This window comes from Merops nubicus, unplaced genomic scaffold (genome assembly GCF_000691845.1).
Source record: "Merops nubicus isolate BGI_N331 unplaced genomic scaffold, ASM69184v1 scaffold2463, whole genome shotgun sequence".
Lineage (NCBI taxonomy): Eukaryota > Metazoa > Chordata > Aves > Coraciiformes > Meropidae > Merops > Merops nubicus.
The window spans coordinates 17,528-34,112 of record NW_008596722.1 but is presented as its reverse complement, the minus strand read 5'-3'; the positions used below and the strand labels follow the sequence as shown (position 1 = coordinate 34,112).

General features: G+C 40.0%; 1 protein-coding gene across 1 annotated transcript in view; it reads right to left on the bottom strand.

The window, feature by feature from the left end:
• The window catches only part of LOC103769263 (X-linked interleukin-1 receptor accessory protein-like 2), a gene marked incomplete at both ends in the record, with an annotated part of 153,801 nt that overhangs the window by 122,544 nt on the left and 14,672 nt on the right, over positions 1–16,585 (bottom strand). The window contains one exon of the mRNA XM_008936447.1: positions 12,032–12,185. Within this exon, the coding sequence (XP_008934695.1) occupies positions 12,032–12,185 (154 nt within the window). The remainder of the gene's footprint in view (positions 1–12,031; positions 12,186–16,585) is intronic.

Sequence of the window (16,585 nt, the reverse complement as noted above, 5' to 3'; positions counted from 1 at the left end):
AAGCCACTAACATGGAAGAGAAATTTCTCTTTGCTAAGTTTGTTGAAGAAAACAATCACAAGTGAATTAACTTCAGTATGTGAGTAAGCTATGAGACATCTCTTTGCACAGACTGAATGAAACCCCTTACATACGAGGACACAACAGGCTTTGGCATTGCTGGAGGTGTAGGCACCACAATACTAACCCCTGAGCACCACCACCTTTCCAGACTGACCTCTCTGCCACCTTTTCTCCTCACCCACAGACTGTGATCACAGTAGTTCCTCTGAGTGCAACACTGGCTACAGTTCTAGCGTAGCTTCTTTGTCAAGTGATGAAAAAAGGCTTCTAGTTAGAAAAACAGTGAATTCCATTTAGGAATAAAAAGAAGCATGTTAGTGTATTACAGAGAAGTCAAAAGGGCATATATGGTTTATGGCAAATTGGTTCCTTCCCTGCCAGAAACTATAACCACTCCTGGCCCAGGATGGGCAACTCAGCTGGCCACAACAGGATTTTTAATGTGATAGACACTCTATAAAGATGAAAAGTCACCAGGTGCTTGAATCTAGCTTCAATGCAACCAAAGGCCTTTTATCATCTTAAGCCACTAAGAAATTATCTCAGACCAGTTCCTGGCAGACAGGTACTGAACCAGCACTACCCAAGATCAAATAAAATCAGAGACCACAAAGACCACACTGGCCTTTACTATTAGAAACTGTCTTTAGGTCCATAGCTGGGCTATACCAGAAAAAAACAGAGCATAAGAACCCAAAGCTGCCTTACAAATTTACAACCAACCCTGCCTGAGCTGAACCAGGACAATTCTTTCCTAATTTTAATGTTAAATCATTTTGGTTTGCAGTTCTGTGCATTATATTTTCTGTACTTTCTCAGAGTACTTCAGCCCATAGGGCTTGTCATAAACAACACCTTTGAGAGCTTTTCATTTACAGCCAAAGATGAAAAGTTAAATCACTTTCCTGTTCCCTTCCCATTGGCTGCAGATTGATTTTATTTACTGAAACATGCTTGCATTGCAAAACCCACTCAACACATACAGTAAATAAGTGAGTACATCAAAGTCTAATGTAAGCCAGTAGCTACCCTACCCCTTTGAAATAGACTGCAGTCATAAACACCTTAATACAAACTTAGTTGAACACTTTTTTTTTCTTCTGCTTACATGAGGTCGAACAATACTATCAAAGACAAAAATAGCTTGGTTGGTCCTGATAGAAATTAAGTGCATATATTCCATGCTGCTCCATGGTATTAAAGACAGACAGGGCACTTAACACACCAACCACGTTTTTGTATGTCCTTTCAACTTAAAAATTGCAAGGCACAGAACAAACACTGGTAAGTTATTAGCCTCAGTCTTCTGGTGAGCTTCATGAGAGTAACATCAGAGCCTGAAGCAATACTACAACTGTCAGATCTCATAAGCTAAACAGGGCCGGGCCAAACAGACGCTTGAATAGGGCACCTTTGAGGATCACATGAAGTGCAGCAAGAAATAATGCTGACAATTCAGCAGCGAGCACTGTTCCTTCACAGCAGAACTGTTCATCTCAGATAACTCAGCCACAAGTGCTGTGGAACCAGCTCTGAGAGGCGTCAACATAGTGCTGAGGAAACATAACCCTAACCCCCAGCTCAAGCTACTACAGTTCTATTAACATTTCTCCAGTCCTTTCAAAGCACCCAGTTATTGCTTCCTATTCTCATGCCTTCCTTAGGAGACAAAACATTAGTCAAGATTTGCCAGGTTTCTCTGGGAGGGTGGGAAGGATGCATTTTTAGTGGGTAAAACAATTTGCCTGCTCATGTGTATCTATTTTACCATCAGCAAAATGGTTTCTGGGGCAGCGTTACTCCATGTCTGCGCACCTATCTGCCTATCTATTATTAATAAAGAAGAATGAGCATCCAGCCTACACTTTCATGATGAAGGAAGCCTCTTTTATCGAGGAAATAAAAATGTACAGGTTTATTTCAGTGGCTGTGCTTTACCTCACCGTTGTGGGTGAAACCCCCACAGTCCTATCATTTATCCTAAATCACCTCCACTACTGAAAGCACAATACACTTAGGGAATGTGGCTCAGCAGCTCCTAGAATAAAAGGCAATTCTTAAAGTGGGAGCTCATATCTGACATTTACAGTACATAGTAAGTGATTCAGCAAGCTACAGTTGCTGGGCACGACAACAGATCATTGGATAAATGAGCAACTGATAACAAGTGTGGAAGCCTTGGCTGTCCACATCGATAAATTAGACAATACCAAATAATCAATGCCGCAAACTGCTGATTTAAGGTTGAAGGGGAAAAACCCAGCTGATGTTCCAGAACATGATGGAGAACTAGGGGGCATCACAGGTCAATAAAAACTAACGTTATTAGCCATTCTAATCACTCTGCGTGTTGAGGAGCTGGGAAGGCAGTTGGTGAAGCTGTAAGTAAAGCGCAGGGAGCACTGACACGATATATAATTCATAGACTGCACCATATTGCTACATTTCTCATTGCCCTCAGAACTTGTACTTTCTCCAGGAAATATGGAGGTAATATGTAATGTTTATCTTCCAGACTCATTTTTCATGAGCCCTGTATTAACAGGTCACTCTGGTGAATGGGAAAGTCATCAATCTGGCTCATTGGAGAGACCAAAAATGAAGGAGCTTTTATCCTTGTGGATATATTGTGTTGTCGCTTCAACAGTGACACAGTTCACCCAGTGACCACGAACTGGCACGTGCATCCTCCACATACTGTCCAGATCCTCAGCTTAACTGCCTTTGAGGAGGCATTCTTGAAACCAGCAGAGTTGGGTCAATTTATTAGGACCTTGCTGGGTGTCAGGTGAAAAGGAGATGTTAAGAAACAGAACATGACTGGCTATGTCACCTCTTCCAGGTGAACGGGCACCTGCATTGTACTGGTACCTTGCTCTGGACTGAATTTTCCTGTTGACTCTTCAGAGACACAGAAGTTGCTGCAGATTTATGGTGGGGTTTTGTGTGGCTGAACAACAGACACGCTGAAAGAGGCAGGGAAATCGCTCCATTTTCCAAAGGTGGGCAAAGGCAAACGGCCACATCGCTCTTTTTGGCTCACACTGGGTTCACCTGAGGTAGCTAGAAAAATTAAAGTCTCTATAGAAATTAGTGGCTATTAAATGTGCTTTGACCCCAGAAACATGATTAGCTGTCTACAGCAGTCAATGGGATGCTGCTGGACAGACATGTAACAAGTCAGAATCCAAACTGGAGGTTTAAGATAAATACTTTACTGTTAGAAACAGAAACCTAATATTTACAAAACAAGGACCTTGATAAAAATTAATAGAAATCAGACAAAATACATCAAAAGAAAACTCTAATTTTTTGGCACTTCCTATATGTAGCTTTAAATAGACAGTTATTTCAGCAGTAGTTCGAGAACCCAGCTGTGAAATTCATTTCCTGCTCTTTTAGTACTCTATTTGTCAGCACTTAACCCATTTCTGGCTTGGTTTTTTTTCTGTCAAAACAAAAAAAAATAAAAAAAAAAGAGGAAGGTTTCCTTTAGAAAATCAAAATACTAGAAGATGCAACGCATCATTTATATGAAAATGGAGGAAACAGTATCCCTTACTAAAAGTCTCTCAAAGCTTGGGACTGTCAATAAAAACTTAATTTGGGCAGGCTTCTCTCTATCCTTTGCATTTAATGAAAAAGTGGTTCCCTGACTCTGTCAGATATTGCAAACAAGAAGAAATGAAGTCGCACTATGAAAATGTGTAAGTTCTAGCAGCAAGAAAATGTCACTTCAGATATGATGTAAATGTTATATATTTTAACATGTCAACATGAGAAGGGAACAGGAAGGATTTTCTGCTTCCAAACAATCTGCAGCATCCCTCCCAGAACTACAGAATTTCTGCAGATCTCACTTGTTCCCTTTAAGTTTTCTCTTCCAAATTAAAAAAGTATCTCCTTTTCACAGCTATTAGAACCGTAGGCACAAGCAAGCTGCTTTTCTTTTTGCTCTTTGTTTTTTAAATATTTTTGCCCAACAAATTTTTCTAGTTTTCTCTTTTCCATTTATTCTTTTGGACTCAAAATAAAAGTTCTGTTACAAAAAAAACACGTTAAAAGGAGTTTTCCAGAAGGAAAGGCTCTACTGCCTTTACCACTAGATACAATCCATCAGCTGATGGCATGTACTAACATCAGGAATTAAAAAGGAAATATAAGCCACTATGAAAATCCTATCAGCTTATTATCCACCCTAACTCCAGCAGCATTTTGCCCAGGGATTTGCTGTCTGTATTACTAAGTCTGGAAGGAAGTGATGGTTTATGGATAAAAAGACACACAAAATTCAAAGTTCCACACAAAATTGGGCTCTAAAGTAGAAAGTGCCAATGTCTCTGACTGCACTCCAGCAGCTCCCTGTGTAGTTATGGAGAGCAGAAGTTGGGCCTTTGGCTGGAAACAGAACATTTCCTGCCAAGAGCAAGCTCTAGCCAGAGCACTCGAATGGGATACGACGAGGGACAGGCACCCTGGGGCACATGTCAAGAGTGGAGGGGACTGCCAAGCACTGAGAGCAAACTGAACATTGTTCGTGGTGGGGAAAGAAGGGCTAAAGCTGCCAAGCCAGGAGAGAAGGGAAAGAAGGGAAAGCATGTTCCTGGGCCCAACAGCTGTGGACAGCTTCAGCGCCACTTTAGATGTGATACAGTTCTGGTGAACCCCAAATGGGGAAATTTTTCACGTGGCGATGTGGAGCCAAAAAGAGAGTTCTTTAGAAAGAGCAGCTGTTTTTCCAGGAAAGTGGAAGCAGTTCCAAACACAGCAAACACTTCCCATCCCTGTCATCACTGGCCATGCCACCATGTGAGGAGAAAACCCTGAAGGTCAGGCTAACTCCCACCAGACACACATCACCACATTTCACCTTGGAGTGCTGTTCAGCCTGTTTCACCAGGAAAATTCACAGGCTATTTTAGGCTTTCCTTGAAATGTTTTCTGCTTTATTTGAGACAATGGACATGCTGACCCATGTTTGAAAATTCAAATAAATAAGAGAGAGGGGAGTCAGCAGCTCGTAGCAGATCCACTAGTCAAAATGAGCAATGAAAATACCCCTGCTCTCCAAGCAACTTCCAGATCCCAGGGATTAGGTGAGATGTCTAGCACTGCTAAGAACTATAGCCTGCTTTTGGTGAATGCTACAGCATTTTGCAAGAAATTTACCATAAAACACAAATTTAAAATTTTGAGGAAATAATAAATTACAATAATAAAATATTTTTTAATAGGAACTATCAAAACATCTAATTTCAGGAACATGGAAAGATTCTAATAATATACACTAGTAGTTCTATGTATTATTAAAAATCATACACCCACAGATCAAATAAAAAGTAATTTGACAAAACAAAATAAGAAATACAAAATGCTGCAAGATCTTTGATGTTAAAATGACATAAATTGAAACAGATGTTATTTCCACACAGTGCTCTAATTGACAAGCCTTATTTGATGGTAAAATGGTGGCAATAACAGCTATTTTACCCCATCCCCAAAGAAGAGGCTCTGGAGCTTAGACTATGAAACAATAAGGGGTGGGTGAGAGCACATCCATCCTCAACCAGGACCTGGAAGTTCTGCCCTCTCTAGAGAGTGCAATGCCAAGCAGAGTAGTCAGAGTTACGTTTGGTATTAAAAGCCACACAAACTGTCAACTAGCTTTGCTGAAAAAGCTCCTTCAGAGTTGACTTGGGAACCCCTACAGACCAGAGCACTGTATGACAGGCATGTCCCTAGTGTAGCACCTCTACTGCAGAAAACTCTACTGAACATGTCAACTCATCCAGTTTCATTCTTTAGCCACCTGGTTTTTATACCTGAGTCTTACACAGGCCCTGCTTTTGTGTATATGCAATTCCCACCTAGATGATGATATTCAGAGCTCAGTGACCTTTTAGAGCTAAACAATTTTTATTTGGATAAGTAACTACTTAAGCAACACTGAAGCATTTCATCAATTCATTGCAAATTACTAAACTGCTTGTGCCAAAACATAACACCACTGGGATAGAATCAGAATTAAATGTCTTCATTATTTTAAGCAAATAACAATTCTTATATTTTGCATTATAAAAATAGATCCCTTACAATAGTCTGACTTCGGAAGGACGTGTTTCAGTTCAGTTGAAAGAAGCTTTTAATTTCTCTTAACACTTTTTGCTCTGGAAGCTGTCAACAACCAAAACCATTGTCAGTCAACATGTCCCTTGTATAATCCTGGAGATCATACTTTAAACTGATATGGCTTAGGGTGCACTTAGAGGTGACTCCAGGTGTCATTTTGTACTGATCAGCACCCACTGATTCCTGCCAATGTGTTGCTAGGACTTTGCTACAGATAATGTAAAATAGTATACCCAGCTTACAGAGGATTAAAAATGTGCAGAAAAGCAACTAGCACCAAACAGTGGACGTACTTTTGGATCACCATCAACTGCTTGTGCTAACAAAGGGGCCCCAAACACACATGCAAAACCTAGCAACAGCAGCAGGTATCATTTGAAAAGTGAGCAATGTAATGAGATTTGAAAGAATTTCATTGAAAAACTGTAAGCAAAGAGCAAATTCAGGCAGAATCATTCAATTCATGTAGTCATGTGGAATAATTTGTCATTTACGACAGTCAAAACAAATATTGCTGCATAAATGACTTTTAGGAACAGCCAGGCATTTTAGCAGCCTATGAAGAATACGACAGGGTAGAAGTTGAAAGAAACTTGGAGGACAGGGCTGCTGGACAGAGTGGTCCAGTAATTCCTGCATGTCACTCCAATCCATCACCAGCAGTTTATGAAGTTGGCACATTCTGCTGTCAAACCGGAAAATAATTCACCAGTACAAGTTCTCAGAACACCTCTTTTCACAGGGAACAGAAAGAACAAGGCAACATCTCCCACTAGAATAGCCATCCACGGAGAAGCACATCCCTGCAGGAAAGCCCTGTGTGCTAAGGGCCACTTGGGCCACCCCATGAGAGAAGGGCTTGCTCCTTCCTCAGGGGAGCCACCTGTTCCACATCCTCCAACATCTGTTTACATCTGCTTCTAAGCCTGTTTCCTCAAACACCAGTCATCCAAAACCAAACGAGAGTGACAAAGCAGCAGGTATACAGAGCAAGTATTTTTTCCCTTTTCAGCCCAGAAGCCAGACAGATTGAGCTGGTCAGCAGGGTTGTGGAAAGCAGGAGGTTGCCTAAACAGTACTTCAAAACCAACATGACTTTTTATGTTTGCATTTTGACATTTATTTGAATAGTATATTTTTTTCTTCAATAAGCACTGGCATTTAACAATACTAATCAAAATGCTTATGATTTCTGATGTTCCTCAATAACTGTAATTTTATTTAAAACTACCAAATTCAGATATTGTTGATTATCTGTAACTTTATATTACTATGTTCATTTTTTCTATGTGGGTGCACTCTAATTTATTATCTAATTAAAACCTGAGTTTCTGTCATATTTTTAGACTTTAGAACCCTGGATCACAGTTGGTAATCTCACTTGAGGCAAAGGCAAAAGGTGGACATACATATAAAAATTGTTTGTTTTTTTTTTTTAACATAGACCGAATGGTTACATGTTACTTGCTAAGATTACACTGTTGTGTTTCTTCAGGAAAAAAGCTGACAAGACTGGTTTCACATCTGTCTGCATAATATAACAATCTCAGGAAGAACTAGTGATGAAAAAGCTGTTTTGTTGACAATCTGTTATTGTTAAAAGCACCCAAACATCAAGATTTAGGCACTGCTCATTAGTGCTGTATTGTGGCTCAGGATTTTGTCCATATAAATACTTTGTGTCAAAATATTTTTTGCACACATTCTTTGCTGCAAGCATTTTCCTTACAGCCCTGAAGAGCTATAGCCCCTGAAGCCCTTTATCATCTTAACCACATTTGCCCATACCTCAGCCATCAAAGCCATGTCATAACATTGCCAGCCACATATTTTGCTCCGTGTGTAGTTCAACTACTCAGTTCTACTAATGCCACTTTGTTTTGTGGTCTGCTCATCTACTACTGTAACTCCCATCTCTTTGCCTTTCTCACCGTGACCAGGCATTACATAGATGGAAACTGAAAGCCAACAATGACTCCAGAGATTTTTCCTTACAAATTATCTCATAGTAGCTAACATCATGGCTTCATCACAGGATAAAGAAAGGGGGTAGAAACACCCTTACAATCCCTAACTGATCCACAGAGGTGTTCTGTTTGGGTCTGCAAAGGTGAGAAGATGAGCAGATCTGAGGGAAGCAGTGCCTGAGGACTGGCCCAGGCTGTCCTTGCAGCTCCCCTGTACAGCCACAGCCACTCAGGCAACTGCCCTGACACTCTGGCACAACAGACTAAGGCAGCACCTTCTAAAAGCTCTAATAACTTCACCAGAAGATCGCTTAAATAATCGCTGGATAACTAACTAATAAGAGCATGGCTTTGACCCTAATTAAAAGTCTCACCTAGCAGACTCCAGCTGAAATAAATGCTTAAGCAACACTAATATGAATACCAAATACAGAGTCACTCTTCACTTAGCCCATCACTGCTCTCTTGTCTGCAATTAACTTCCATCAGGCTGCCTCGTGGGATCACATCTTCAGTAAAGCTGCTGCACTGGTCTCAGATATCATTAACTCTTCCAATTACCTTTTCCAACAGCAAGTTAAAATGGTGCTTCTGGCTCCTTCTAACTTTCCTGAAGCCTTCTGTTACTCCAACTTCTGTTATGTCAGCACTGCATTTATTCTCATTTCAAGTTTCACTCTTCAGACGCCCATACTGCATTCACCTAGAAATATCAATTATTTCATGTTGCCACTTCCATGACTACTGGAATCTCCAAAAAGCAGTAAAACTCTCATGTACCAGAATTGATGCAGCTTTAAAAAAGGAAAGCTCCTTGTCTCACAATCAAGAGATAAAGTAAATAACTTAATTGACTTAACGGGTATTTCAAGTATTGTGTACTTTGCTAATGCCTGGAAGACTAAAGGGAATCTAACCCAATCTCCTTGCTCTCCATGGCAGTGCAGCTCTCCTTGCTCAACAGAAAGGTGGATTTGCCTGTTTCACTTTCAGAGTAACTCTTCAATAAGCATTTCAGGTTACCACGGCTGCTAGCAGCAGCCAACAGAGTCTTGCTGTTCAAAATGTGTATTGTTAGAGGAACTCAGGCACTTGCCAATAAATGCCAATTCAGGCATGTTAATAACTAACAGCAATAGAAATTCCTGAGAAGAAAACAGCAGGTGAAGTCCTTTTCTCCATCCCTGCATTGAAGGCTAGCAGAGACAGTTCTACCAGCAGAATTTGCTAACAGTGATTTAAAAACAGCAGCAGGGTCAGCAGACTGAGCTCTGGTCTCAGTCCAGCTCCTCGCCATAACATATTTTGATGAGAATTCAGTTTTCAGACAGGTGAATAATGTGGCCCAGTGCACCACCAATCCCACTACAAGAAAGACATGGGCTTACTGGAATGAGTCTGTGAAGGGCTACAAAGGTAATTAAGGGACTGGAGTATCTACTATATGGAGGCTGAGAGAGCTGTGGTGGGATGTTCTGCAGATATAAACACCTGGTGGGAAGGTGAAAAGAAGATGGATCCAGACTATTCTCAATGGTGCCCAGAGAAAGAATAAGACACAAGAGGCACAAAAGCTATTAGAAATTCTGTTTCAACATAAGAAAGACTTTTTTTACTGTGAGGGTGGTTGAAGACTACGACAGCCTTGCCCAGGGATGTTGTGGATTCTGTATTCTGAGACGATCACAACCTGTGTGGGCACAGCCCTGGGCAGCCTGCTGTAGCTGGTTCTGCTTGAGCTGGGTGTTGGACAAGGATGATATCCAGAGGTGCCTCCAACCTACATCTACACTACCCAAGGGAAAGCAAATTCTCAGGATGTGTGTGCCAAATTCAACACCAGTTGTTGTTTTCTTTCTGGTTCCCATGAGATGTATTCTTCAACAAAGCCCCTGAGAACATCATGTACCTGCTCCCAGCCTGTGACCTGAGCAGTCTCAGGACCCTCCACCCTACATGGCCAGCCATATAACACAAGTAATCCTTTGCTGTTTGTTGTACGAGTTTTCTTTGACCTCTCCCCCATAAGGATCTAAACCCACAAATTCACAAACTGAAACAAAACAGAAACAGGAAAAATAAACTTGAGGAAGCAACAAGCTGTAAGTGATAAGATTACATGGTTCTATGTGTTACATTTGTAGTTCTAATGCATATTTTCAGGTTGACATCTACATAAACTTACTAGCCTATTCATGATACCTAAAGAGATTCAACCAGCAAACACGTAACATCAGATATGTCTCCCAAACACTTCAGTCTGGAAAAGGTGTTAAATAACATATGTGCTCTTATAAACTAAAGGAAATTTAATTTACTACTAATTTCACACCAAATTACAACGGGAACAATCTCCTGGTTCTGAAGCATTTTGCAAAAGGAAGAACTCTTCAATATTATATAAATACGCTTTTAATAATCCAGGTCATAAATAACACAAAACATATAACTTCAACACATACTACAGTTAGCGTAGGAAAACTTTATCAGATTGTGAAGTAAGAATATACCCCACTGTTCAAACAATGAGGAGATCATATGAGTTCTAGCAAGGTCACAGTGAGAAGGAGAGCACACAATATATGTTATCTAAAGAATATTCATCATGGGGAATTGAATTGGATGCATCTCATTTTTACTTTGTCAGGCTTAGTTCATATTCTACCTGAAGCCCAGTGTGCTAGGAAGGATAGTAACTATCCACAAGGCAGGTATTAGGTATCATATCTTCATTTGACAGGTCTGGGGTCAGGTAAGTCAAATCAATACTTTAGAGACCTGTCTGTGGTCAAAAATGGACAATAAAGAATCACATGATAAACGAATCTGGCACACAGGGAAAAGAACTCATTTAAAATGAGGAATAATGATAAGAAGAAAAAAGATTTAAAATTTTTCAAAATAAAGGGGAAGGATGGTATTTCAGGAGCATATTACAAGTATTAGATGGATTAATTCAGTTTGATGTTAGAAAGCAGAGTTCTACTTATCATTGCCTTAAATAGGACCTCATTATCACCAGTACTTTGAAACACAGACAGGAAAATACCTAACCAGTTGTTTAGATGGTTTTGTGAGAAAGGCTGAAAAATAACTCAAGTGTTTTCAGATACTTGCGAAGTTCCACAGACACTGAAGACCAAATAATGATTACAGATGTCATACTGCACAGTGGCATGGAAAGGGATCAGGAATATACTGGCAGGCAATACTATTTACCCATTCATTTCTGATACCTGCCAAAATGAGACAAAACAATGCTCTTGACCAGTAGGTTACTCCATGGACTCAGAACCACACAGTGTATGAGCTCCTGAGAAGCAGGTTACTTCCCTCCTGACAGTCAGAGGTTCCTAACTTCCTTCTTGGAATAGGTTGTGACTCACTCTTTGCTAAAGATAAAACCTAGATTAGAGAAGCTGATTATCACAAATTAAATGAAAGCTTAAAACCATGGAACAATTGCTCAACAAAAAAATAAATTAATGGCTGAAGATGTCTCTTTTGGTTGTGTTTTATTCTAAGACAAACCTCACCAAAAGCCTGTTTTAAAGCTTCAGTCAGCCCTTCCTCTGTTTAGTACAGAAGACAAATCTGGAGTCTGAATCACTTCCAGCATATAGGGAGGAATGAGGTCTGCTATACCTTCTGCTTTATAACCAGCATTTCCAGGTTTTGTACAGAGTAAACCATAAAAGTAATCTTCTGTGGAATTTTATAAGATCTTGATATAAACTTCCCTTAGTTTGGGACTGTTAAGCTGTTGGGATTTGGTTTGGACTTATTACTATAAAATAGATTCACTGACATGTGAAAACCACTTATTATTTCAAAGCTGTTTCTTTTCTATGGCGTAGAACAAAGATTCTTACCAGTAACCTTCAGTTCAACTGTTCTTCTTATAAGCTTGCCTTCAAACTTCAGTTCACAGGTATAATTTCCTCCATCTTCTTCCTGGACCTCTTGTATTAAAAGAGTATTTCCCTTCTGAATTACAACACTTCTCCACATTTTTGGCTGACATTCCTGCAGAAAAAAAAAACATTGCCAAAATTACTCAGCTTGTATGACAGAAGACAGCCTTGCCTGATCAGATTTTCAGTATTATACATAAGTAAACAACCATCTCAATATATTTTGCAATTCAAATTCAAATATAATTCCAAAAAGCACAGAGATCTGAAACTGGAATTAATTTGAAGACAGAAATTAAACAGAAATGTTTTTAAGGTTCAGTAGTTCCCACTGTATCACATAGGCTTTGTTTAATATGTGGTGCCCTGAAGCAATGGTTAAGGATCTTCTCTTTTTCATGATGAACAACTGCCAAGACCTCCACTTTAGGCTGGCCCATTAAAATGCATCCCTGTTTTGAAGGGAGCAAGGACAACATCTGTTAAAGAGTTAGCCTGAAGACAGACTTTACACAGTCTCAGGCTAGAACCATTTACCAACAGAAGAACAGGGAGAACAGCAGCAGTTTTGTAAGCACGAGAATTCAGGAAGCCTGGATTCCTTATGGTCTTTGTCACCACTGGCTTTGATGGCACCTGATGAGCTTTGATTCAGCCTTTTCCCATCACTGGGCTCTTTGTAGCATCACTCCCATGTGTGTCCTCTGAAGGAGTACATGGTACTGATGGCCTGCAGCTCTCACTGACTTTGCCAGGCAGAGCTCAGCTGTTATTTGGCAGATTTAGGTTGATCACTATTAATTGTGGTCCTACTGGCACAGCGTTTGAGTCCTTTTGAGTCTTTCTGCACACTGTGTGATACAGGGCAAGAACAGGCTCACCCTTTCCTAACATTCTGTATCCTTGCAGCCAGATCAATCGCATTCCACACTACCAGTGCTCATAACTGATACCTCCTGGAATGTCCTGAACTAAAAGCACAGGCACAATCTGATCATTGTCTCTTTAACATTCTTGTTCAACATTCTTGTTCTGCCTGCAAACAAAAATCACACTTTTCTTCATTTTCTAAACCATTCAGTACTCATGACAGTTCTGTAGGCTCTGGCAAATTCCATACCCAGAGCACACAAAGCAGCACAGGGCATGAGTTTCTTTAATGCCCCCCTGGCCCCTCTCCCAAGGTGGTAACACAGGATAAGTTCTCAGACTACAACTAACAATCCCCCATTGGTTGCATCAGGCTCATCCACTTCAGAGACTCCTGTAAACAGCCCAGACCTATGCTCCACTTTTTTTTTTTTTGCCTGCCTGCAACAGTAGTGTCAGAAATACAGACAGCAAAATAGAACAAAGCTTTCTCTTAAGAAAACAACCAAACAAGAAAATCCATTGATATGCAAATATACTGTATGACAGCAACAGACCAGAGTGACACAAACATGATTTTTCTATGGGACTCCATATGCATTCCAAGTCTACAATGTCAGATTCTAAATAAAAGGATAAGAATAAATAGAAAGATGGGACTGTGACCTTCTGGCCTTGCATGTGAAAATGGAGCACTGAAGCATTTATCCCTGTCCCTAACAGGCCAAATTCAGTCACAACGTGGTCAGACTTTGGGTTCTGAAACTCTGCGATACTACCCCAGGTAACAGAGCCTTCAGGTTACTCTCTGCTTCCAAAGTACAGCTGTAAGGAAGGTGTAATCCTATCTTGCATGTGAACTTTAGTTAGCACTGATGACAGAGGATGACCAGAATCCAAATCCTGTCTGCTGTGCTAAGAAGAATCAGAGCTTAGTTTTGCTACCAAACTGCACTGGCATCGCTTCAGACTCACGCAGGACAGAGATGTGAGCTGGAAAGTGCCAACCAATCCATTCTGATTGGCACTCAATTTTTCAGTCCTATTTAAACATACATCAACCACCTATGAGGAGTAACTAAATCTAAATGCCGGGCAAAGAATATGATTCACTTAAAATTCTAACTCAGAAGGAACACAACTCCCATAATACACAAGGTAAGCCCATTTCAGATACACACCCCTCCTGCACAGCCCGGAAAGATCCTATCACACATTACCAGTTTTATATTCTCTATTTTATTTTTAAAAATACGGGAGCAAAGAGATCAAAGACACATTTTCACATGATTTGTATTTTCCTATATTACGAGTTTGTAATAAGAAGGGTGACATCTTTACCACTAAAGAGATTAATGTTTTATCACAACCAATGTTTATGCTATTGTGGTTTTCCAGAGAGGAATTGTTCTGTTGGAAGTGCACCACTAATTTCATAATTGTTTCTTCTTGTATCTACTTTAAACACTTCATGTTAAAAATTATTTATAAGCCTTTCTTTCCCAAATTCTAGCTAATTAATTTTTCTTCTACTGCCTATGCAAGCTTTCTAAACATATGTTGAAAATGCCTTTTATTCTGCCTGGTTTCCACAGACTAGTTCAATGCACAGAACTAAAAGAAATTAAAAGAAAAACTAGAAACTCAAACTAAAAGAAGGGGAGAAGCTGGAAAATCATAACAATTTGTATTTTAAGCAACAAAAATGGCCAAGAAACAAACAAATTAGAAAAAATATAACTAGTCTTCATATTGTGAAAACAATCTAGACTATACTGTCAGAGGTCTGCTGATGTCTCTAAAAAGGCAAGTGGTCAGTTGTACGACTGTTGCTTGTTTAACCAGTGAATTGCTCTCTTCTGCTTTTCCATCTTGTTTACCTGCTAGAAGAATATGAAAGTTTCTTCTTCCAGCCTATTTATTCTCCTTAAGCATCTTAAATGTTTTGGTTTTTTTTTTTCCCGCAATAATTAAGTTGTGCACTATTATTACTTCTTTTTCTCTTGAAATTCAAGAGGCAGTACCTCAACAGCTCTGTTTTTTGTAGGGTAGATAACAACTACCTGTCCTTCACCTGACGTTTTGATTGCTTTCACAGCCCCTCCTTCAATCCAGTAGTAGAAAAGAGATGGTGGAAATGGACTGAGGTTCCACATTCTAGATGTAATACACCTTTTTCCTCTGTCAGTTGATTTTTCATGAAACTGCTCTTACTGTTAGATCCCATTCATTCAATCATGCCTTGACACATACATTTATCTCAAAAAAAAATCCTTATATTTCTTGTCAAAGCAGTTCTAACAGGCATAGCAGAGCTGTGTGTGTATTAATGGCACTAACTATCAAAATCTTTAAAAAATAAATATTTCATGCAGTGTAATTCTAGCCAGAAGTGAAGTTCGTCCTACTGCTAAAACAAATCCTCACAGAAAATGCTTTATTACTTCTCGGGTGTGCACGTGGAAATCTATTCAGGCATAATTATTTTAAGAGTGTGTTTAAATTACAGTTAACTCCCTGTAAATTGATGCAATTATTTTCTCAAGATTCATTAATCTCTCCACATAGAGAAGCTTTTTGGAAGGCAGGGAAGTCCTGCACGTGGTGGGCTTGCACCATTACTGTCCTGTGTGATGGTATTTCATTGGCCACAAGTCCAAACTCCACAACTACCAGCCAACTGGCACATCCTCATGAACACAAAGGTGTAAAGAAGGAACCTCAACCACTTCCTTGTATTTATTTATCTACTGTTCTATTTTGGACAACTTACACTCTCCCCTGGATGAAAATCTTCTCTATTTCAGTGTAATGAAAAGGAGTTGTGTCCCAGTTCCTCTGAAGCAGATGTACACAAGAAGATGGCTGATGACACCTTAATGTACACCTCAAACTCAACCACAAGGTAGAGGGTGAAAACCTGAGCATCCAGTGTGCTGTGACTGGAAACAGATGCCTCCTGCAGAAAACGAGGGTCAGACCCTGAAGTGGAATACCACTTTACACTGTTCTTTGGGAGCAGGGACCTGCTTTTTGCTGCACATGTTGCCTCACACAGTATGATCTTAACTCCAGTTGGTGGTTTGTAGGGGTTACCCCAGTACTCATCATATTATTTTGAAATCCAAGTAATTAGATATTTTCCAGAAACTGGACTTACACTATTTAGACTAGGCAGACTTCCATTAACAGTTAGCACCATAATACCCTCTAAAATATTTTTCCAAAAAACCTGTTTCAGGAGTAAGTATCAAGGGATAACCTGACATGTAAACCTTCTGCATAACATTAATACTAACCTTTCACATTACTGAGCTTCCTGACTCAGGTCCAGATAACACAGGTGTTCTCTAAGAACTGCACGGCCAGCACCTTATTGTTAATTATGGATAAGGAGGTGTATCTAGTAGGTTATTCCACTAATGTCTCTTTTCATTATCGAGACACACTAAAGGCTGTCAACTTTGATTGGCTTATCGTTATCATCCAGCTACATCAATTCTGTTCAGTCTCACCATGGTGATGACTTGTCAGTCAGCTGTCACACCCCAGCCTGGTGAACACAAGCTGTGTGTGACCCAGGTGCCCCGTGGGGGGGTATGGAGCACAGACCCTCCTGTCCCCTGTCCCGCTCCACGCAAA